At 41.1% G+C, this 24,020-nt stretch overlaps 2 protein-coding genes across 6 annotated transcripts; both read right to left on the reverse strand.

Moving 5' to 3' along the window:
• Positions 1-412: 412 nt before the first annotated feature.
• On the reverse strand, positions 413-3,708 carry LOC103998438 (wall-associated receptor kinase 2). The gene is made up of 3 exons (XM_009419912.3): positions 2,723-3,708; positions 2,066-2,227; positions 413-1,815 (listed from the first exon to the last, which is right to left on the reverse strand). The coding sequence occupies exons 1-3, from the start codon at positions 3,570-3,572 to the stop codon at positions 617-619; spliced, it is 2,211 nt and encodes a 736-aa protein (XP_009418187.2). The 5' UTR covers positions 3,573-3,708; the 3' UTR covers positions 413-616.
• A 583-nt stretch (positions 3,709-4,291) lies between these two features.
• Positions 4,292-22,024, reverse strand: LOC103998453 (zinc finger protein CONSTANS-LIKE 9-like). 5 transcript variants are annotated; one of them, XM_065168044.1, is made up of 7 exons: positions 21,855-22,024; positions 20,520-20,966; positions 20,227-20,416; positions 19,244-19,352; positions 19,050-19,141; positions 17,572-17,876; positions 4,292-5,318 (listed from the first exon to the last, which is right to left on the reverse strand). In XM_065168044.1, exons 3-7 carry the CDS (start codon positions 20,278-20,280, stop codon positions 5,282-5,284), a joined length of 597 nt encoding a protein of 198 aa, XP_065024116.1. In that variant the 5' UTR covers positions 20,281-20,416; positions 20,520-20,966; positions 21,855-22,024; the 3' UTR covers positions 4,292-5,281. The 5 variants fall into 5 exon arrangements, with proteins under 5 accessions (XP_065024116.1, XP_065024117.1, XP_065024118.1 ...); XM_065168045.1 differs by having other exon boundaries at positions 4,292-4,722; positions 20,227-20,966; XM_065168046.1 differs by having other exon boundaries at positions 4,292-4,811; positions 20,227-20,966.
• Between the last annotated feature and the right edge of the window lie 1,996 nt (positions 22,025-24,020).

A 24,020-nucleotide genomic window follows, 5' to 3' on the forward strand; every position in this document is an offset into this window, starting at 1 on the left:
TTAACTACAATAAGTAGTCTTATTGTAAAGATTTTTATCCTTTACTATTAAAGTCCATCGAATCCCGCCTTCATCTTTTGCATATATATATATATATATATGTGTGTATATATATATATATGTGTGTATATATATATATATATATATATATATATATATATGTGTGTATATATATATGTTTATATATATATATATATATATATATATATATATATATATATATATATATATATATATATATATATATATATATATATATATATATATATATATATATATATATATATATATATATATATATATATATATAGAGAGAGAGAGAGAGAGAGAGAGAGAGAGAGACCCTAATTCCTCATATACCAGCAACACACGTTCCACTAGGGATCAGGAGAAGAAACCAATCACATGTTCATTGGAGAAAAAGGACATGATATATAATTGATAGGATGCTCTTGATCGGCAGCAATATCTCAGCCTTTCAGTAGAAAGCAGATTTAGAGTTTCGTAAACAACTCACAAATGATGACAGTGCTACTATATAATTACATGTAGTGTCTATACACTACTTTTTTAACGTGTTCGTCGATTCAGATACGGAGCATCTCAACTGATATCATCATCTCATGATGTTTAATGGCACCATGGCACTGTAGGAAGAATCGCATTCGCTGAGTGTGCCACTGCCGCTGCAGAGTAGTGTTGGATGAGCCAGCAAAGGCTGACCCAACAAAGGTTCAAAGGCCTCGTTGCTCTCCTTCACCCATGGGTGCTTTTGGAACGTTCTGATGCCATCGAGCACCATGGCCACCTCCTTCATGGTTGGCCTCTCCTCCCCCCTCAGCAGCAGGCATCTCTTGGCAAGCTCAGCTATCGCCACCAGCTTCTCCATGCTTCCCTCCTGCACCACACGATTCTCCAGAATCTCCATAAGCCTATTCTCATTCATGCAGACAACAAAGTAGCTCGCGAGATTGCCAATCCCCTGCGCCGACCTTGTCCCCGTGATGGCTCTCTCTCCCGTCAACAACTCTACAAGAACAACTCCGAAGCTGTAAACGTCGCTCTTGTCTGTGAACTGCCCGGTGTGGAAGTATTCGGGGTCCAAGTACCCAAACGTTCCCCTCACCAACGAGCTAAGGCAGCTTCGATCGAACGGCACCAACCTGGAAGTGCCGAAATCTGATACTTTAGCGGTGTAATTCTCGTCCAGGAGTATGTTGGAAGACTTGACGTCTCTGTGAATGATCGGTGTGACAGCCGATGAGTGAAGGTAGGCCAATGCTTCAGCGGATTCTGCGGCGATCCTTAGCCGGCTATCCAGCGACAACGATGCTGTGTGACCTTCGTCATGGAGGTGCTGCGACAGGGTTCCGTTTGACATGAACTCGTAGACCAGCAATGGCACTTCCGTCTCGAGGCAGCAACCCAAGAGCGTCACCACGTTCCTGTGGATTATGTTGGAAAGAACGACGACTTCGTTTATGAACTGCTCGATTTGACCTTCGTCGGAGATCTTGGATCGCTTGATGGCCACTACCCTGTGATCCAACAGGACTCCTTTATACACCGTGCCGAAACCCCCCTTGCCGATTATACGACTCTCATCGTAGTTATCGGTTGCCCTTTGAAGCTCCTCTGATGTGAATATTCTTAATGCGTTCGCTGCTCCTCCCAGTGGAGTGATTTGTTGTCGGAGCAGAAGGCCACCATTCTGTTCGAAGAACTTCTCCCTGAGCTTGAGCAGCCTCCTTTTCCTTGTAATCCAATATAGCCATGAAATGCTAGCAACTACGAAGAGGATGCAGAAGCCCAGACCTGAAACATGGTTGGATTAGCACCCAATTAGTGAGGCGACTCATGTATGTATAGCCATGATCGAAGAGGTGCCATATTTTGATGTTCAACACTTTGCATGAGCAAAAAATTCTCAACATAAGCTCTTCTATCTTAGCAAAAAGAGCTAATAATAGCACTCCAGTGAAAGCAATTTCGAGGAAAAAGTTGACGTATTGCTGTAACAGGAATTGAACAGGCAACCAAGCTAATTTGCCCAGTTAGGAAGTACCTAAGCCCATCTGAAGATAAGGCAATTTAGAGCTGCATCCGGTTCCATCTTTTCGACCATCCCCCTTCATTCCCTTCTGGCAAATACAGGAATAACTTCCTTGAGTATTTTGGCACTGATGAAGGCACAGATTCTTAGCTTCATCCTCGCATTCATTAACGTCTGTCGAGATCAAAAGAACGATGACATGTTTACATGAATAATGGCAGAACAGATAAAACAAGGATCGGAGTTCAGTAATTCGTAAAGAACAACATGTGAGAAAAACATTTCTATGCAGAGTAGCCTGATGACAGAAAGGTGCATAGCAATCATTTGAACTTAATACTGCTTAAATCCAACAGTGGTCAAACTGACTTAGTAATGATTGAATTGGTCTCAATTCTATTTGTAGAACTGTAATTGGATTTGGAGGATAGGCTTGCACAAGTAGTTGGGTTGGTAGAGTTTAGACTGCGTCAAACTTGTTAGACTCAGATAACTAGATTCTCGAGCGATCTGCACTTTCAGTTTACTTTGGTCATTTTCAAAAGATGATCAGGTCAAATAATGCTTTTCCTTGTTTCTTAGAGGGTGAAAATTAAGTAGCTCTTGTTCATCCCACGAAAAAGGAAATTAATGAGAGAAGTCGCTCCTAAATAAACTTAGAGGGTGTACCTTTGCATCCACCTTCGAGGTAGGGATTCCCTTCGTAGCCTCGAGAGCAATTGCAGCGGTACCCCTGGCCATTGGTGGAGTCGTAGCACTCGCTTTGCTCGGCGACACAAGCAAAATCCTTGTCGGTTCGAGCTTCTTCGCACGTCTTGTTTCCGATGGCCCATTCCAGCGTCACCGGCAGTGTCTCGACTTTGTCATAGCTGAAGAACGTGGACGCATTGAACTTGAACGAATGGTCTGCCAAAAAGGCGTAGCTGCAGGGACTGAAGCTCCAACAACCGCTATGGTTGTAGTAACTCCGTAGCCATATATCAAAGGCCCTGAGCCCCTTGGGCACGCTCGTCTCGCAGCAGCCGATGCCGGAGCAGGTCCCGTTGATCACATAGCTCATGTTATTGCACAAGGAGGCACATCCAGTCGAGAATTTTTTGTCAACATCGACAACGTAAGCTTCAGTGTCACACCCGATGCCGACGAACTTGTTCCTGGCATCCGAGAACTTGTATGGCCTCTGGCTCAGGTCAATCGATGGTTGATTTCTCCGGGTCCTCAAGCCGTTCCGGTCGTAACAGTCATGAGCGATGAAATGGTTGATCTGCATGAGGCCGTCAACGCTTATGCTCAGTGCCTCGACGTTGCCGTTGCCGGGAAATAGTTTGGGAGGCTTGAATGAGGAGTTGCAAGTGACATCGAATCCTTCTAGGAAGCAGCCGTCGCCCATGCCGAAAGGGTAGGGCACTTCAACGTCTCCGCACCGCTCTCGGCATCCTTCCCGCGCTATGCGAGCGGTAGATGCTGAAGCTTGCCATAGAAGTTGAAGCAGCAGCAGCATCTGCCACACCGTCGTCATCCTCGAGATCGCTTCCACTTACCTTCTTCCTCTCAGCAAATGCGCAGCCACCTAATACAGGTGCGGGGTAGCGAACGATCAAGGTTGGTGGCGGAAGACTTCGGAACGAGTCCGTCAACCTCTGCCAGCGAGCATCGAGTCAGTCAACCTCTGGCAGCGAGTGCGTAAGAAGACTTACTTCCGACGATTAATATCGACATGTTCTGTCGCGTAGGAAGTGGGTCATGCAGATAAAAAAATCGATAGAGTCGTTTATGATCGCGATAAGACAGTTTGTTTCACCCACAGACATCTGAACAAAGCATGCTGCTTCTGGAAGAATCGATCAACTCACAACTATTGTAATGCTTATTTTAATGGTTCTTGAAATAATATAATACATTCATATGCATTATGAACCCAAGTCGGTCGTCCATCGCAGCTCATAGTCAACGCATCTAAGATTAGCTAGATTGGAAATTTTGAATGCATACCTCCCAACATCAAAATATTGATTTTACATGCATTTTCCTGCAAGACTGCTGATGCTACCAGATATACTGTTACGTTTCATTGTACGTCTTACGTGACACAGCATTTTTATCCTTTGTTGAGCTTTAAAAATAGGGAAAAAAATTCTTAACACACAACATTGAGAACTGCCATAATGCCTGCCATATTTGCCACCATATTTTATAAGCAATAACAGAAACTAAATAAACTCAGTGTTTACATAAGAATGAGTTAAACCACACAATATTTCAATAATATTTGAACCGTAACATCCAAGACATTAGCCCGTATGAAAGAATAGCTTTAATTGGATATGTACAAGTGACAAAGCAGTTCTATTCCACAAGAGTCAATGGCACAAAAACCAGGCTCACAGCTCCTCAAGCCTCATGTTACATACATAGTTTTTCACATGCCGACAAGCTACAAAGTGTTGCCTCATCTACAACGAAATGGATGATCTACAAATTCAAGATAAAAGGAAATGTATATAGTATAAATATCTGAATTAAAAACCTAACCTGGAAGCAGGGCACTGCAACAAGCCACAGAATGTGAGAACCGATCATTAGGTGGAGTTAGGAGAGTAACTAGAGGAGTGGGTTATCAAATAAGGATATGATCCAAACTTCATCAGGCATATGCTCCATTCACCAAGCTGGACAATGAAGAAGAAATGCCTAGTATAACCATCTGGTAGTGCACAATACTAAACTGCTTTTGAGAAACTGCCTTCAATCTTTAGCCCTGAAGGAATGCTTCTAATTCAAATTCCAATCAGGAATTTCTCAACCATTAACCAATTGTCATCTTTCTTTTCCTTTTCTAATTGTCAGTGGATGGACATGCACTTTTGACAGGAAGGAAACAAATATATACTCCTGGCTCACAAAAAGTATTTATGCTAATCTCATACTAGAAGATGTGAAGATGCAATGCTCTCAAAAACGTCTTGTCTAGGAGAGTGGATCATAATCATAAGCTTCCCCAGCCTTAACAAACCGTCCCTTTATTCGTTTTCTTACATCTGCCCTAGCCTTGCGAGATGCATACCGGATTTTTTTTTAAGAATCTTGTCATATATCCATGAACTATGATCATTAGTAATTAAAATCACTTGTGCTCAATCTAATTGCAATATACACATAAATCTATGTTCTTTACATCATAGCTCCAAGGTTCAGTAAATGATTTAGGAGAATGTCCTTGATGAAAATTCAGCAGTTGCTCGAGAACATTACTTTAGACCTGCAGCTGCCAAAGATGCATTGAATTGATAATATTTTTGTCAACAAAGAAGACCTTGCCTATAGGATTAGGAATTTCAGGTGCTTAAAATGGATTATGTATATGACATTAACTTTTAAATGGTGAAGAGATTAGAAACTGGAAGCAAAGGACGTGACAATATGGAATACATTGACGAGTAGATATAGTGGGTTGATAATTTTATTTAGCCTAGTTTCGGTACATAAACTTCAAACAGCTATGGCACCCGAAATGGGTGAAGTTAAGAGACAAGTTAACTGTCATGCACTTAGCTGGTTTTGCCTAAGTCGTGCGGTACCCTTGCGTATCTGTCCGCAAAGGTCAGCCTCCCCGAAACCTCCTATGGTCACTTAGGACCTACAAAATAAAAAACGGGTTAGAGAAAGCGTCGCACTCGGGATCTACAAGCAATCATTTCAGTAAGTACTTCATAGCCAATGCAAATTACAAATAGACTTTATAAGCTCTGAACGGTTGCACAACAAATGATCCAAAATGATCCACTACAGATCAAAATCTCCCACAAGAATCCACATGACATAACCTTTATTTATAAGCCCAAAATGGCCATCAAACCCAACTAAAATAAGGCTGTTAAGCTTTTGACCGTCCCTCTACATGCTATACAAAGCATGGACAAATCAAAAGACACGAATATACATAAGCATTACATCGAACACCCTGTTTATAATTTTATACGTGACATTCTCCCCCACTTATTCCTTTGACATCCTCGTCGAATCCTTTGCTGACACTGTAACTCCTCGTCTTTGCCGAGTCTTCAATCTTTTGCTCCAATTGTAATGCGCCTCTTGGCTCCCAACTGCTCTCCGTCGCTGTTGTTGAGTAGTCAAACTTTTGATCCATCATGCTGCTTCAACTTACTAATAACTCTGACTCTAGTATGGGGTTAGTTGAGTTGTGTTGATCATTGTTGGTTCATACGGATCCTTCAGATAAAGGAAAAGACTATCCTTAGTATGCACTAGTCTCTTAAATGCCTCATGCTCCTTGAATTGGGTGGATGCGTGTTGGAGCTTTAACGAGCATCACCTTGTAAACTTTTAAAGTTTTTGGGTCATTCCTTTACAAAATTTGCCCATCGATTCTTCTTTCACTTATTTGTCACTTCCAAGTAGGTTCGCATCACTTCCGCTTTCGATTGACATTCTGTTGGGAAATGAAACGGATAATCTACTCTCAGTAGCATTGATCACCATTGGTGAGGATTTGACAACTATTGTCTTCCATTCGGCTTCATCGAAGGGTCTTTGAACCTGTATATAACTCTATTGCTGGATATATAAGAGACTTGGGATACTCGGTTTCGCCCATTCTCTTAAGAGTTGAGAAGGCAACGGTTACTTGACTTCGCCTACCTCTTTGAGGGTTGTACTCCATACATCGAGTTGGTTACTAACCTTCATATGCTCTTTACTCACACTTCTGAAGCACTCGAAGTGTTTGTACTCCTTGCGTTAAATTAGCTACTGTGATTCACCTTCTCAATGTCATCGAACTTTTGGAATACAAGAAGTTTTTGATGGGAAATCTTGGGGGCGACATCACATGCGCAACAGAAGAACAAGAAAATAAAATCCCCAATTTCCTAAAAAGATGTTCGTCGTCGTGCGAAGATTGGTGCGCAAAAATCCGCGAAACAAACTACGTAAAGAATAGAGTGTGTTACCTAGGGAGATCGTATATCCCTGTTTCTTTGCAGATCTCTAGGAGAGGGTGAAGGAGGTCAAGCGTCCTCCTCTCTAGCGGTGATCCACACAGCAGGGTTGCGACGACGCTCCTCAAAACTCCATGCCTACTCTAAGGTGGAGAGGGGGAGGAGAATAGGAGAGACAAGCAAAAGCTCTAGCCTATGAGGCTTTGAATCCCTCCTATTTATAGAGGTCCCATGTCAAAACCTAATGGATCCTCCCCAGTGGGTATTGGATCTGCATCCAATTACCCAAGCATTTTAAATTAGTGGATCTCTATCCAATAATCTCTCATGAGCTCTTATTAGATCTCGTCCATGGGATCTAATAATTCAGTGGCTTATTGGATATCCAATAAGACAGGGGCTCTGGCGGATATCTGATATCCGAACCTCTACTCATCGCAATGCCTACCATATGTGTGTGACCCTCTAGGCCCAATATCGAGCTGGCTGTGAGTCATACCTATCAAAACTCCTTCTAACTTAGTAAATTATTATCTCTGTAATAATTCGCTCGACTCATCGACTACGGACGTACTAGGCCACTACGCCGTAGTCCCCAGATGATACAGGGGAATCCAATCCATTGAACCTGTCTGTCCTCAGTTACTGTGTACCTATAGTCCCTCATCCATCTAATATCCTAGAGACCGTATATCGAGCATGGTGCTGTCAAACCCATACGGTTTCTACTCGAGTCTCGCTCTAATCAGATTCTCCCGGAGAACTCTCTCTCTCAACCCGAATACCCTGGCCAGGGATATGTCTGAGCAAGAACACATGGGATATTTCTCTCATGACACCGAGAGTGGATGATCCTCTATCGACACTCAATAGCCCTCGCAAGGTCGACTATCACTCCCAATGACTAGCTGTACTAGATCTGGGACATCCAAACCTATAAATCTTGTATCAAAGAGTGGAGCACTTATACAGGATATCCTTGGTGTCTCAAGTCTAAGGACCAAATACACCACTAGGACTATGTTAGAACCCTTCCAAATTCTAAACTTGGGGTTGATCTCTTTAGGGGATCGACCTCCTTGGAACTCTATAGGGGTTCCTCCCTCCAAGTTGCTGCTCAAAGGCTGCAGAAAAGATTCATCTATTGCTTATGAAAAGAGGAGGAATACATGACTTTATAGGGCTTCTAAACCCTAACTCATAATAGGACTCCTACTCAAGACTCCTACTTCTAACCAACTCCTACTCAAGACTCCTATTCCTTTACAACTCCTTATTCTTCTCTAAGAAACAACCTCCTAACCCTAGCCGGCCTCTTCACCTCTTTAATAGGGGTCGGCTTAGGTAGATTTTACATGAATGTCCCTCTTAATTAGGACTCTCCTAGCTAGAGTCCTAACAGACCCGCCCTCTTCAAATCAGCCTTGTCCTCGAGGCTGACGATTCATGAATTTTGGGAATTTGATCTTCAAGTCGTCATAGTTCTCCCAAGTGGCATCTTCTGTTGGTAGGTTCACCCATTGTATTAGCACTTTAGTAGTGGGTCGTCATCGTCGAGTCACGATCTGTCGATCAATAATGACACTTGGCTGGGTTTGGAGTTCTCCTTGGATAGTCATATTTGGTGGGTGGCTTTGGGTTGTCTCCAAGCACCTATTTACAACTTTTGTCTGGCCGTTGATTTGTGGGTGATATGTCATACTCCTTTTCAATTTAGTACCTTGTATATGGAATAACTTTGTCCAAAATCTGCTCGTGAAGATGCAAGTAGAATTTATCATAAGCACAATGCGCCCCTTATAGTGTAATTCTTTTGAGTCCCAATTGTAATGAGCCATGGAGCTTGGTGCTTCCTCCAATTTTTTTATAATCTTACTAATCTCTGAATCTTCTTGTCATTCCATCTTAATATCCTCAAGGAAGTCACTGGTCGGAAGTGAAATGACCAAAACTTCAGCTTGCTCGGGTAGTTGCGAAAGCGCATCTACAAAAACATTCTCTTTTCCCATTTTGCAAGTTATTTCATAATCAAATCTAAGAAGTTTTGTTACCCATTTTTGCTGCTCAGGAGATGATATCTTTCGCTCCAAAAAGTACTTGAGGCTTTTATGGTCGGTTTTAATTTAAAATCGTCGACCAATCAAGTAGGGTCTCCACCTCGTTGCTGCGCGCATAATGGCGAGCATCTCCTTATCATATGTTGACTTATTTTGATGGGAGGGAGATAATGCCTTGCTAGTGTATGCGAGTGGTCGACCATCTTGCATGAGATTGGCTCCAATTCCGACTCCAGATGCGTCAGCCTCAATAATGAAGGGTCGGTTGAAATCTGGTAGTGTTAGCACCGGCGTCATCGTCATGGATGCCTTAAGTTTGTCGAAGGCAGCGGAGGCTCTGTCCAACCATTGGAAGACATCTTTTTCCATTAAGGAAGTAAGTGGTGCACCGATCTTTCCATAGTTTTTCACGAACTTGCGGTAGTAGCCTGTTAAACCCAGAAAGCCATGTAGCAATTTTATGTTTCTCGGGGTCGGCCAGTTTTGCATTGCTCCAATTTTGAAGGGGTCCACTACCACACCTTCCTCTGATATGATATGCCCAAGATATTCCACCTTCTGTTAAAGAAAGCAAAAATTTGTAGTGGTTGTTGTGTGTTCAAAAGGTGGTTTTCGGTATGTCTTCTTTGCACACTCGTATTTGATGATACCCGGATCAAAGGTCCAACTTTGTGAAGATTTGTGTTCTCTTTCATCTAGCAATTCATCTGTTATTGGAATAAGGTATTTATCCTTAATGGTTATGCCATTGAGAGCTCGGTAATCAATGCATATTCGCCATGTTCCGTCCTTCTTGCGTACAAGTAGCACCGATGAAGAGTAGAGGTTGCAACTTGGCCGAATAACTCCTGTTTCGAGCATCTCTTTTACAATCCTTTCTATTTCATCCTTCTGGAGATGTAAATACTGATATGGTCGAGTATTTGCTGGAGGTTTGCCTGAAAGAATCGTTATATAATGATCATGTCGACGGGTAAGAGATAGGTTGTACGGTTCGTCAAATATATCTGAAAATTCAGCAAGCAAAGGAAGTAGGTTTGGATCTTCAAATTCTATTGGCTCTCCCTTAGTTTGCTGCTCAAGTTGTACCAAAAAGCCGCTGCATGCTTTATCCAAAACCTTCTTCATTTGTTGTGTGCAAATCGTCGTTACGTCGCCCCCACGTTTCCCATTCAGTATCACCTGTTTCTCCTTACTGTAAAATTTCATAATTAGTAGCATAAAATTCCAAGAAATATCACCTAATATTGTCAACCATTTAATTTTGAGCATGGCCTCATGATCATCAAGAGGGAGAAGGAAGAAATATGTAATTATCTCTTAGTAAGGCCTCATGATCAGCAATAGTTTCACTTGCGGGCGCCTACGATCATACTTCAAAATCTATCCATTGGCGACCTTAACGTCAAACCTGTTGTAATTCTCGATAGGTTAGGCCATCTGGATAGTAACCTTACTGTTTAGAAAGTTATTAGTAATGCCTATGTCGATGAGAACAATGATCGGTTGTTGTTTGAGAAGGCCTCCAACTTTCATCGTTTGCGGGTTTGAGTAGCCGGCTAGTGTATGTACCATAACTTCGGTTGTGGCTCTTCTTCTGCATCTTCTTCTTCATATTCAAGGCTCTCTTCTAGATGTTTAATGACCTCTTCTTCTATTGGTTCAATCATAAGAAGTCTCCCTTTACTACAGCGATGCTCACGGCTCCACGGCTCCTCACAATGCCAACATAACTGCTTCGCAGATTATTCCCGAAGCTCTTCTCTTATCAACTTCTTTGGTGCAAGGACTCGATCGATAGTAGGGGGGGCTGAGGACTTCAGTATTTCTAGTTGAGGAGCAACTCTAGTCCTCCAAGCTTCATGATTCAATCGCTCCTCTTGATGTTGTGCGAAAGAGATGGCTGCCATAAGCATGTACGGTTGTCGCGCTTTAACTTCCCCTCGGACCTCCGGCTTCAAGCCCTCAATGAAAGTCCTCAATAGCTGTTTTTTAGACCAATCACGAGTTTGATTAGATAACCTTTCAAACCTGGTTTGGTACTCCTGAATGGTAGAGGTTTGTCGGATCTTTGCTAGTTGTCCGTCAATATTCTCGTAATCGGTTGGTTTGAAGCGGATCAGCAGTCCTTCTTTAAATTATCGCCATGAAAGGACTCCATAAGTGTGTTCAAACCAGTCAAACCACTGTATGACATCCCCTTCAAGATGTATAGCTGTAATTTTCACCATAGATGTGTTCGCGGTTTTATGGTACCAAAAATATCGCTCCGCACACGAAATCCAACCAATTGGGTCTCCTTCTTCCCATCTAGGGAAGTCCACCCTCATGCGTGGATAGTTGGGATCGATCATAGAACCTCCCCTCTTTTGGAAGTCATCTCTTCGGGCTTGATGCGATTGGGCAGAGCTCTCTCCTTGATGTGATTTCTTCTGGCTTAGTGATCGGCCCAATCTGAGTTCAGTAAAGAGTGTCCGAATCGTATCCTCCATTCGTGCCTCAAAGGCTTCGAATTTAGCATTGATTGCCTCCTCAGATGCCATAGTATATACCTCCAAATCTGTGATATTATGATCTCTCTTTTGTTGTCGGGTTAAAGGTGTGTATAGGTTGAGAGAAGTGATAGTCGAAAGGGTTGGTGGATTGGTAGATGTAGGCTGCGGTTTAGGCTTGTTTTGTGGCTATTTTGGGTGCAGTTTGAGGGTGTGGTTTAGTGGAGTTTTAGGGCTATGGATGAAAGTTTTGGATCTGTGGTGGATGGCAGCAAAGGTTTGATAGAAATCAGTGAAAGTTTGCTGTAGAATTATGTTGTCTTGTAAGAGCAGAATTGTCGTCGAAGAAACAGCGGTTTCTTGACGAAATCTCCACCAAAAACTTGAGAGAATTGAGGAGGGAATTGATAGAAAAATCACAGTTTATATGATAGCAAGGATATCTAATTTAATCAAGAAAATATCAGCAGTATAACAGCAAGGAAATTGGTGCAAGTTGCGATTGCAGAATTCTCGTTGAGAAATTTTAACGGGATACGACGAAAATTTGCAGCAACACAAAATTGTTTTTAGTGATGAATTTCTTAATAGATCAATCATAGATGGAAGCCAAGATGATCTATGAAGTGTATAAGAAATTTCATTCAAAAAAGATTGCAAATAGATGGGTTAAGGCAACAATATGTAGCTGAAATTTTCGGCAGCACAGATTTTTAAGTATAGTAGATTGGACGTAAAAGATCAGTAGTTTATATTAAGAATTTTTTTATGAAACTAAAGGGAAATCCACTATTAGGAAGTGTCAAAGCTATCATAAAAATTTCGTAGAGATTTGGATAGAAACAACGTAGTATCAAGATCAAACAAACAGTGCTATACGGCTGGAATTCTGCAATGCATCTTTCGTCATAGAGATGAAAACTTTATGACGAAAAGTTTATGCAGTAATATAGGAATAATTTTTTTGGGATTTTCAAATAAGGATAACAAAATTGCAGCAGCAGTAAGGTAGAAAATCAGAACCTGTTGCAATTCACGGAGAGATCAAAGGATGATCCGTGGTGGTGGAGATGATGATGGAATTTAGCGATGATCTTTTAAGCAATTGTGGGAATTGCTTTGGGCGGTTGTGGAGGGTTGATGGATAGCTGTGGAAGGGCAGCGAGATGCCAAGAACGCTACTCTGATACCAGGTGTTAGAACCCTTGCAGATTCTAAACTTGGGGTTGATCTCTTTAGGGGATCGGCCTCCTTAGAACTCTATAGGGGTTCCTCCCTCTAAGTTGCTGCTCAAAGGCTGCAAAAAAGATTCATCTATTGCTTATGAAAAGAGGAGAAATACATGACTATTTATAGGGCTTCTAAACCCTAACTCCTAATAGGACTCTTACTCAAGACTCCTACTTCTAACCAACTCCTAATAGAACTCCTACTCAAGACTCCTATTCCTTTACAACTCCTTATTCTTCTCTAAGAAACAACCTCCTAACCCTAGCCGGCCTCTTCACCTCTTTAATAGGGGTCGGCTTATGTAGGTTTTACATGAATGTCCCTCTCAATTAGGACTCTCCTAGCTAGAGTCCTAACAGACTATGGAATCGTTGTCTGACAATAAGGCATCATCAACCATCCAACATTCCAAAAGCGGATCAATCAGTGAACTCATTCTCCAGTGAACACCTGTACTGTATCCCTAGTGTCCCCACACGAGCAGCTATGAGACCAGCTGCATCTATCATATGGATGGTTATACAGTACACTAGTCTGTCCAGTTATCATGATGTCCCTCTCGAGTAACCTATGACCGGGATTGTTTAGGACCTATGTTTAAAGGTGAATCGGTCTCATTATTGTGATTTCATCATGATCCGATTCCCATTGCACGGATCCAAGGACATCACAATATATACATGCATATATGCAATAATCAATATAAAGTGATAAATGCCAAAATATAATAAGCAAAAAGATTCCGAAGTCACACGTGGCATCACTCACATGATTGGCTTGCTGGGCACCTATGACTAGCAGTTTTCACCCCAACTTGGAGTAAATCTCTAGTAGTTTTGGTCGCCTCTGGTATTATACTATCTTCTCCATCATCTTTGCCGCCTACTCCACTGAGTAGCAAAGGTACAGCACCACATACTGTCTGCTTCGTTTCTTGGTCATGCACTCTTGTATCGACCCGAAGACTTTCACTTTCGGCTATCTTGATGAGAAGCTCATTGACACTGGTCTTACGAAGTTCCCTGGCCTCTGCTCTTCAGCCTTGTCTCAGTACTTGGAGTTTGCCGTTACATTCTCCACCTCCTCAGCCCCTTTCACAACCAAGCATTCTCCCTCCATGAGAACAAAAGATCGATGACTTCACGGAAGTCCCACCTCTATGGTACCATGGTGTTGCCATGCCCATAGCCCTACTATTCGTCGCCTCGTATCTACGTCCCTTTCTTCGCGATCAGTAGATCTACCTCTATGACACTCCTCCGAGTCCACCTCCATTCTAACCGATGCTTGGTTTTGGGTAGCTAAGTTCCTTTGGACTCGTCGTTGCTTCCTCACCCCTTTCGACCCCCTGCTTCAACACTTTGTATTCTCCGAGCACTTCCTCTGGGTCGATGGAAAAACATACTGCAACTCCTATAGATTGCCTCTACCATCATGTTATAGGGTTTATACCGATTCTGTTCTCCCTAGCTTCCTTGGTAGCAATATTCGCTTTCTCGGCTTTGTCTTCTGACTTGTCGGGCTCGCTTAAGCGAATATGAGCTCTAGAGCAATCCAACTCTCCAGCCGCTCCGATCATACCTCTGCATGATCAAGTTCCTCTTATAGGACTCGCTAGTATTTGCAATCAAACTTTTCTCTCGATGGTACACAACCACCATATGTTGATGACCAAGGCTTTTATCCGATGCAAAATTCGATGTACGCACGGAAGACCTACCTTTGCGGTATCATGGCCTTCACTCCTTGAATCCATTGCCCTTCTTGCCGTCGTGTTATTCACCGAAATGGAGCTCCTAATAGCTCTCGATCATAGCTTCGTATGATCTAGTCCCTTGCGAGACTAGATTCGTGTGTATCGCATTACCACAAACTGTTCCAACATGATCTGCTGCATCATGTTGCCTCCTGGTGACATCTCTATTGCATTCTAATCATTGTAGGATGAACTCGGATTACGATCCCTCAATATGTGGCCTCTGCCAACACATTGCAAGGCCTATTCCATATTCGATTGTATTCGCTCTACTAGCAATCGACCTTCGTTCACCCGCTCTCGGGTCACACCCAGACGAAGCACCGCTCTAGAACAGTTCGTCGCCTAGTAGCTCCCGAAGTCCACCGACTTCGCTGAAATTGGTGCACCATTATCTGGATCCTAGGCCTCTACCCCCACCAGTACAATCTCCGCTGCGCACTGCTTCCTTCATGACAACTCGAATGGCAGCACCATGGCATATTCTTTAAGAGTACTCGCCTCCGCATCCTCTTACCCCGTACTAAGGCCTTTTAAACCCAACTTCGCCTCTGCAAGTTGATTCGCCTTAGTTCTTCCATCAAATGCTTCTCCGAGATATGATGCATGTGCCTCGAAACTCCCTTCGTCTTTGGCACTATGCAGGATGAGTCCGCTCCATCAGAATGAAGGATCCATAGAACGACATGATCCCGCTCTTGCCATTACAAGAGTTCATGTCCTTGACCTCTGTCCAAAGAAAGCTTCATGTCTTCGCTCCATATTTCATCTTCTATGCCGACTCCTTTCATACAGCTTGGGTACTTCACTAAGTTATACCCAAGTTGCCCCTCTCCTCAATTTGCATTGAGTTGATGGTAGCCCTCACGCCCACCATTCTACGGGTCAACCCTTCATTGAGTCTGATCTCCATATCGATTCCAAGTGTGCTTTCATTTTGTGTTGCCTTGGGTCGCTCCCCTATTTGATCTCGCAATGCATCCCCCAATGCATTATCTCAAGTGAGATCATGCAATGACTCCTCGCCACTCGCTCGGTCCATTGAGCTTTGTGGAGTTGTTTTGAGGTACTCCTCAACATATGCGGTCTGTTGCACATGATTCTTCCTCTAGAGAGCAAGGACTTATCCCTCTTGGATATCTGTCCTATTGGAGCAACTCCTCTCTTCGTATCATTTCGCATGAAAGTTTTCAGAGATCACCATCCCCTTGGACTACTCTGCTATGCTGAACAAACTGTGCATTATTTTGCCCCCACAAATGCACTTGCTTTATTGCGACTCTTCGTCAATATAGCCCCCGCTGCACCCCTCAAGACCTAGCAATATGTTGAACTCGCTGCACACTTCAGCCTCCTATGGATGTATCCTTCTCATGTCGAAGAGAAAGTTTCAATGCTCCATGGCGCCGAGTTTCGGTCGCCTTGGGATGGCCACGAACATTCCATCGTCCGCATACAAGCCCTTGCATGAGTACTGAATTCTTCAAGTTAATAATTTCCCTCACCTCTATGAGCTTTTGCACAACTCCTTCAGTCATTGAACAACCCATCCCACCTTGCATGGTCTCATTATTTACCAAGCGCCTTGCTTCCCTTGAGCACCATCAAGTACAATTGTCAATGTCAAGCCGTAGCTCGAACTCAACCATCCCAACCTTTGTGCGCTACGTATCTTCCAAGCTTGCTTGTCCTCGTGGTGCCTCTTACGCGAAAGGATGACCATTCCTCTGAATACTAATCTTAGATGCCCACTCCTCTGAGCGACTCCTTTTCTCTACATCTCCATGCCCGTTTCTCCCAAACGATCACGCATGCTGGCTACCCTCAACGCAGCTCTGCTAGGTCCCCCACGTTTGCATGCCAAGTGTTTCTATGAGTGCTTATTCTGCTCTGATACCATATGTCACGCACTTAGCTGGTTTTGCTTAAGTTGTGCGGTACTCTTGCGTGTCCGTTTGCAAAAGTCAAACCCTCCGAAACCTCCTATAGTCTTAGGACCTACAAAAGATAAAACAGTTTAGAGAAAGCGTCTCACTCGGGACCTACAAGCAATCATTTCAGTAAACACTTCATAGCCAATGCAAATTATAAACAAACTTTATAAACTCTGAACGGTTGCACAACAAAAGATCTAAAATGGTCTACTACATATTGAAATCTCCCACAAGTGTCCACATGACACAATCTTTATTTACAAGCCTAAAATAACCACTAAACCCAATTAAAATGGGGTTGTTAAGCCTTTGATCGTCTCTCTACATGTGTAAAATATGAAAAACCAAAAGACACGAATATACATAAGCATAACATTAAACATCTCGTTTATAATTTTATCATAACATCAAACATCTCATTTATAATTATATCCGTGACATAATGTTAATTGGAAAGCTAATCTTAAGTTGTATGCAACAAATAAAGCCCTTCATCTCTTTCACTGGCCTCAATTCTGTCATTTTCATGTGTCAGAAAGCCACTAAACTATCTAGCTTCACTTCACATTTTCTCAATTTCTAGTATTTTGTTATAGTTTCTGTAATTTGTTATGTTGTACCCCTAAGGCTATGTTAAGACATAAGAGTGAACAAATGCTACCAATGACTTATGGAAGCATCCTTTACGAAACTGAAATGTATGGGTTTATCATGCAAGGCCTTATTCCCTCGCTATTGACTGAATCAAAAATCAAGAGAAGTCCATGGCTGCAGTTCCAAAACTCTAAATATCAAAGTGCAGCTGGAAATCAGTATTTTCATTTCTTAAGTCAAAGAAAATCTTAGGTATAACAAGAAAATAGCCTAATGATGAGAAGAAATGAAATCCAGGACATATCATGGCTCCATTTTTATGTTTCTTGAGAAGATTTTACGAAATAGAACTCCAGACAGAAACAAGTGCTTGGCCTTTGAGATATTTTCATGTATTAGAAAACGAGCAAAAATATACACTAGAGTGCTAAGGCCCCAAAAATAAGAGAAGTGACCATATACATGTCTACAGTGACAGTGTGAAGGTATGAACTTACCTGCGCTTTTTCTTCTTTTCTTTGTAACGCATTACTGCAGAATCCCGTCTAGCTGTAGGCAACGAAGAGATTTCAGGACCCACAGGGTACCATGCAGGCTCACCCATAAGTAACATTGTTGACATTCCACAATCTTGATAGTCTCCAGCACTGCTTTCACCAGTCAAACCAGAAAAGCAAAGGGATAGCCTGGATCGAGTTTGGCGTAATGGGAAATACAGGCTAGAATCTTCAGTTTTCCCAAGGTTTGACTTGGCAGAATCAGCAGAAACTGCATTGCTACATGTAGTCTGCATGGCTTTGTCCTGTACCACAGTTGATACCCACAAATGATACATATATGGTAGTAACACTTTCAAACTAAAAATGCAACATACTGCTTGTTTGCATCTAGTTAAATGGACACTCAAAGCTAGTGTAACGAAGCAGCTTCGCTGAAAAAGGAATAGCTAGAAAGAACATAATCAATCGTAAGGTAGGTGGAAATATGGATCTAGTAAAAATGGCAATGACAACCTGCATGATTGTCGTGTTATCAGTCATGTGATATAAATTAATTTATTTATCCTTCCTTTGAAAATATAAATCTTGTTGGATCCATTTATATTAGCAAGAGACAACTTTAAATGTGGTGGCTAACAGTCAAAAAGCACCATTGCAAAAGAAAGAACATTAAGACTATATGACAGATGACAACTGACAAACATCAATGACTAGATATACAATTGCATCATTTTCTTAAGTACTAAGATGACAATACATTAAACAAGGGCAAAACAACTTTCATTCAAATATACTATTTAACCCCCTTATAAGTTATTCAGGTTTCTTAATCTCTTGGACTGATTCATCTAGCAAATAAAAAAGAATTGGCTTAAAGTTTAAAAAATCTATCAAGGTTTTATCATTGAAGAAGCCTGCATGAGAAGCCTCACCTTGGTGTTTTGAAATTATAGCTGTTAGCGAGTGGGACTTGAATAGTCGTGAAAAGGTTAGGAGAAAGTTACCTTCCTCCTTACCACAGCTATACTAAAACATCTGTATATTATGCAACAGCATCCAGCATGGATCAACCCTGCAAGAGAAGGTAATACTTACTGTCGAACAGACATTTGCATTCTGGTATATAACATGGTTTACTATACCTGGATTTTCCTAAGAAGAATGAATTATACTCCAACATTTGCATTTTCCTAATTTTTAGCACCCATTTTGAAATTCACTTCTTCCAATGAGCTGCTTCTAAAATCCTTACAATCTAGTGATCACTAAATGTAATGTTATTGCTTCTTTTATTATATAAGTGAATGTTTTAGAGAAAACATCTCATCTCCTTACTACTGTACATCAACTAAAAACCATAAGTTTTTAAAGTAGGCATGAGAAGAGAGAGGCAAATTAAGACCACAGGTGGTGTCATTTCTTATGAGTACCAGAAACAAAGGTAGCATAACTGAGAATAAAGGCCATGATATTACCTCAGTAACAAATGCTCCCTGACATTTTGAATTAGTAGCACAATTTTCCGTCGTATTGATAAAACTATCAATTTCAGCATCAAAAAGACAACCTGATTGATCATAATAGAAATCAATCAGAATAGAAATCCTGATTGACATGTGAGAAAGAACTATTAATTTCAGCATAAAAAAGACAACCTGATTGAGACAACCTGATTGATCTTTGTAATTCTCAAATGTCAAGTCAACATCATCCATGTTAAGATCATAATAGAAATCATCATTGCAGAATTCAACATCTTTACTCCCAGGATAAAGTAGCTGCAAATTGAATAAAAGAGATCAGCAAATTACAGCTAAAAAAATTAATGTAAAAGAGATAGAAAGTAGGGTCATCTGTTCGAGATGAAGGATTAATCCACCTCGCTTCATGCATTTAGCAAATTCATCCTAGATAGTCACAAGACGAGTTCATCCAGATAGTTAAACAAATTAAAGTGGCTGATATCATGCTTGTACTACACAGTGCATATATATGATATACAAATCAAGTTTTCAAAACAAAGAATGTCTCCTAAATCTTTCTTTATAACTCTAGGCTTGCATCACATTTTTACACTACCTTTTGGTTCAGTTATCAGACATAAACAGTGCAAAAAATTGCAGCAAAAAGCTAGAATATTATGATTGGTCTCTAAAGAAAAAATATGCAACAACAATGTGCAATAAATTGTAACTAAGTCAATCTTAGAAAGATCATTTTGGTTTTATTAATGAATCTGAATAGACACTTTCTCATAAACAAAAATAATAGATTAAATGTCTAAGAACCTCTTTTGTTTTAGGACATGCCTATTATAATAGATTAAACACATACCCTGCAACCAGTTGAAGTAACAATAACAGACTAGGATAGAAACATAAGTAAGGGCTGTCCCAAAGATGGAGAAATTCCAAATTTGGAAAACAAAATTGTTACTAGTTCCTATCAGACCAAAATTAGCAACAAAAGATGATATCCTAATTTCATGTTGACAATTTTTAATATCACGCAAGTTTGTCAAAATGTTGATAACTTGTAAAGCCTAGAATATTATTGCTTTAGATAATATTCTGGAACCAAGAGACAAAAACTGTGAACAGTTTCAAATATTTTTGTGACAAATAATTATATTATTGTCCAGCCTTGATGCACCTTAGGTGTAGTTGGATCAAAAGAACCAGCTGGCTGATCTGTAGTACAAGGCATAGCATTAGGTGCAGAAGTTGAAGATGATCCGATTCAGGAATTATACTTATTGACTGCTTCCAGATCTTTTATCTTGCCTAAGCTCTCATCATCAATCTTACAGCTGTCTTCTGAAGGTCCCAAACAATTACTGACACTGTTCTCATTTATTGTCATCAAACCAAATCCCTGATTAAAATCGGACTCTGCCACAGGAGGTAACTCATGAATAAAGGACCAAATTCTAGAAAAATCAGCACCTGATGGGCAACCCAAGTAGCAATTTATTGTCTGTCTTTTATGTTTTGAGGTGGAGCATGAACCACCATAACCATTCCAATCACAGTTTGGGCAAAGAGAAACATTTTCTTCGTTGCACCGGACTGTGGCAGGTTGCATGGTGCATCTGTCACACAAAAGAGTACGCGAGTGCCGCCGAGAAAGTGCGTTTGCAGAATGGACATTGCGATCACATGATAAGCATAAGGATGCTGCATCGGACCTGCAGTAGACCATAGATCTTTGCTCCCCACAAAAATCACAAAGAGGACTCGTACTTCCTCGAGAAAAGCAGATAATTTACAATCCAAATTTATGTTGCAATTCTTCTTTTGGCTTGTGCAACAATTCTTTTTAATACATGTGCAGCCTTTTACTCCAATCATTCAAGAAAAGGACAAATCCGCAACAGAAATGGTTGCATTCTCCTGCAAAAATCGTCGTCATCGAAAAGATATCAGAACTTACCTTACAGCAATTTAAATCCAAAATACAAATGTCTACTAGTTTTGAGAAGATCAAGTAAAAAAATCACATTGTCATCAGCAGATAGGTCGCATCATAAACAGTCAAATGTTGTTTTTCAAAGTTTTCCATGACTACATGTATACATTATTGATAACTTGTGATTCCTCGATTTCCTACACATAAGAGAACTTATCACTATTTACGGTTTAAAATAATAAAGTATTCCAGCGAACAGTGTCATCAAAATACGGCGTTCTCCCATTCGCTGCCGCCAGTTATAGAATTCCCACGATGAATAGCTCAGATAGCTGCTTGAGATGTTGATTGCTCAGCGGATTCCTTAAAAGTAATGCAAAAGGCTAAAGAAGGGGGAAAAAAAGAACAAATCGCGTGACTCCAAGGGCCGATTCAACTTCAACTCCAATATTTGAACGGATATTAGTCAACTTGTAATCCTTAGAAGTACTTGTCCCCATAAAAGAAGAATCCACATGAGAGCTTTCTTGAAGTTCCGGATCAAGTGAAGAACATATTCCACCGAAGTCCACAAGTAAAGGTCCTTTAATCGATGTTTCTCGAGCCCAGGCATTCGAAGTGAGATGTATAGATAACAAAGAGAATTGAACCATAAGTAGATCCATGGAAACCAAAATGGTGAATTTTTTTTTTCCCATTTTGAAACCGGAATCGACATCTAAGTACAAGAAGACGTGAAAAGATAAAAAAATTCACATTCTTGCCCAAGAAGACCATCAAAATGCTTTAGAAACGAGGAACGATCGAGAAAATTAATCTTTCGACAGCTGCAGCAGCGGAAACCCAGTAGTAGAAAGAGAAGGGTTACCGACCCACGAAGATCTTGATGAAGGCTGCGCGGCGGAGTGGCAATGGGCGAATCCGAACCCCGATGGAGAGGAATTGTAGATGGACAGGTAGGAGAGAGAGGAGGAAGAGAGGAGAGGATAAGGAGGAGGCCGGTGTGTGGGAGCGGTCGGCATACGGCCCGACACGAGCTCGCGGCCAGCGCCATCGCGCGACGTAACGTTCGACAGACCGACGATTTTTTATTCTCCGGTTTAACTCGCAGTTACGAAATTACCCCCGGCCTGCTAAATATTAACGAACACACCCATTTCTCTCTCTGAGGGTCTTGCCCCAAACACGGCATAGGGATTCCCATCGCCAGAGCAGCGCCCGTCCGGCCTGATCTGCACTGGATGACGTCATCAGAGGGAAACGACTTAGCTATTTGAAGACCGGAAACGTGTTCCTTGCTTGGGTCTAAAGAGAGAATCCTTACCACGTCATCATGCAGTGTTAAGATGGTGCAGATCAACGGTACACGTCTGCAGATGCGACGGAGGAAAACAGGTATCCGCCAGCTGGCGAGTAGGTGCCTCCCCGCCGTCCGATCGGGAACACGGCGTGGTGCAGACGTGTCGCGATCAAGTGACCAGAGACGACGGGAGCCCTTCCCATTGGCTAGTGGACCCGGGCCCCGCTTAAGCAACGACGACCCCCGTTGGGGCCCACGGATGGCCGACCGATGCATAAACGCCGCTTGTGATTGGTGGTCACTCGATTGGTCATCAGCAAATCCCCCCAGCAGGAAAAAGCGGGAGGACGGTAATCGGAAAGTAGGAATGAATCAAACTCGAAGGACTCTCTCGCTGATCTGATGTGACGCGAACACCCACCCGCAAACGGGTAAGAGTTGAGAATTCCAATTCATTTTCTTTCCGCATAGGAAATACGGCTTAAGAAATTTATTATTGTAATTCAAATTATATTGAATTCTAACATTCCACTATAGATGTAATGTCATCAAGAAAATATTTAAAAATAGATTAGAGCGGTAGTTTATATAGACAAATCTTAATACATTAAAAATATATGTAACTTTAATTAATTTAAAATTGTCATTTGCATACCAGCAAGATGTTAAAAAATATAAATTAGATTCTGTCTTATCTATAAACTTAACCATATCACTAATGGTTTAATTTGGCCCTACAATTACAACCTCACCAATAGTTTATGATAATGATATTATTACTGGCGAGGGATAAAAGAATTTGAAATAAAAAAAAATTATATTTTAAAATTAATTAATAAAAATACACTAAAAGGTCAACGTAAAATTAACATGATTTATCACTTTCTACCTACTTTTGTATACTCACTCACATAGAACTATGAACAATTTGCATATATTTTTTTTATCCTCTTTAAAACCCTGTAAATCATCCTCTTTTATCTTAGAGAAACTCAAAAAATATCTAAAATATCCCTCGTATCTTTCTCTTTTCAACCAAAATTAGAATATTTACCTTAGGATTTCCTTCTTTCATAACACTACAACTAGTTAAGACTTTACCCTACAGTATATTATTGTAGTTTTCATGTGTTATAGTTTTTCAAAATCTACAATCGTAAATATCTTATAAACCATGATTACTATGCAACTATAAGGAAAGATAAATGTAGAATATTTTCTAACGCGTGCTTCTCTGTCTTTCCTAATTATGGTTCTCTTTTTTGTTTATTGACTTCTTCTACATTCTCTCCCAATAAGACGGCCTATGCTTGTGACACATCTTTACGTTGATCTTGAATCCCTAAACAAAGGTAAAATATACCATCTTCCTCCTTACTCTTTATTTTCTTTCTCGTTTTGGGGGTGTTTTTGTTAGGTGTTTTTGGTTAGAAATTGTATAGTTTTAAGAACTAGGATATCTCTACTCACTGTCATCAGCAGATTTCAACCCCCCTCCCCCCTGCTTCCTATCCTTCCATCGAAGAAGATTATGAATCGGTCTACGTTCCCTGCCTTTTTCTCAACGTCTTTAATCATATGATTCTTGAACAGTCTGAGGATGAGAAAGATGAAGAAATTTGATAACTAAAAGAAAAGCTTAAAAAAATACTCAAGATATGGAAGATATTGTAAAGATGAAAGAGCTTTTTGAATAGATAATATAGGTAAAATTTTAAAAACTTCTCTTAACATATGA

This window comes from Musa acuminata, chromosome BXJ3-9, assembly GCF_036884655.1.
Source record: "Musa acuminata AAA Group cultivar baxijiao chromosome BXJ3-9, Cavendish_Baxijiao_AAA, whole genome shotgun sequence".
Lineage (NCBI taxonomy): Eukaryota > Viridiplantae > Streptophyta > Magnoliopsida > Zingiberales > Musaceae > Musa > Musa acuminata.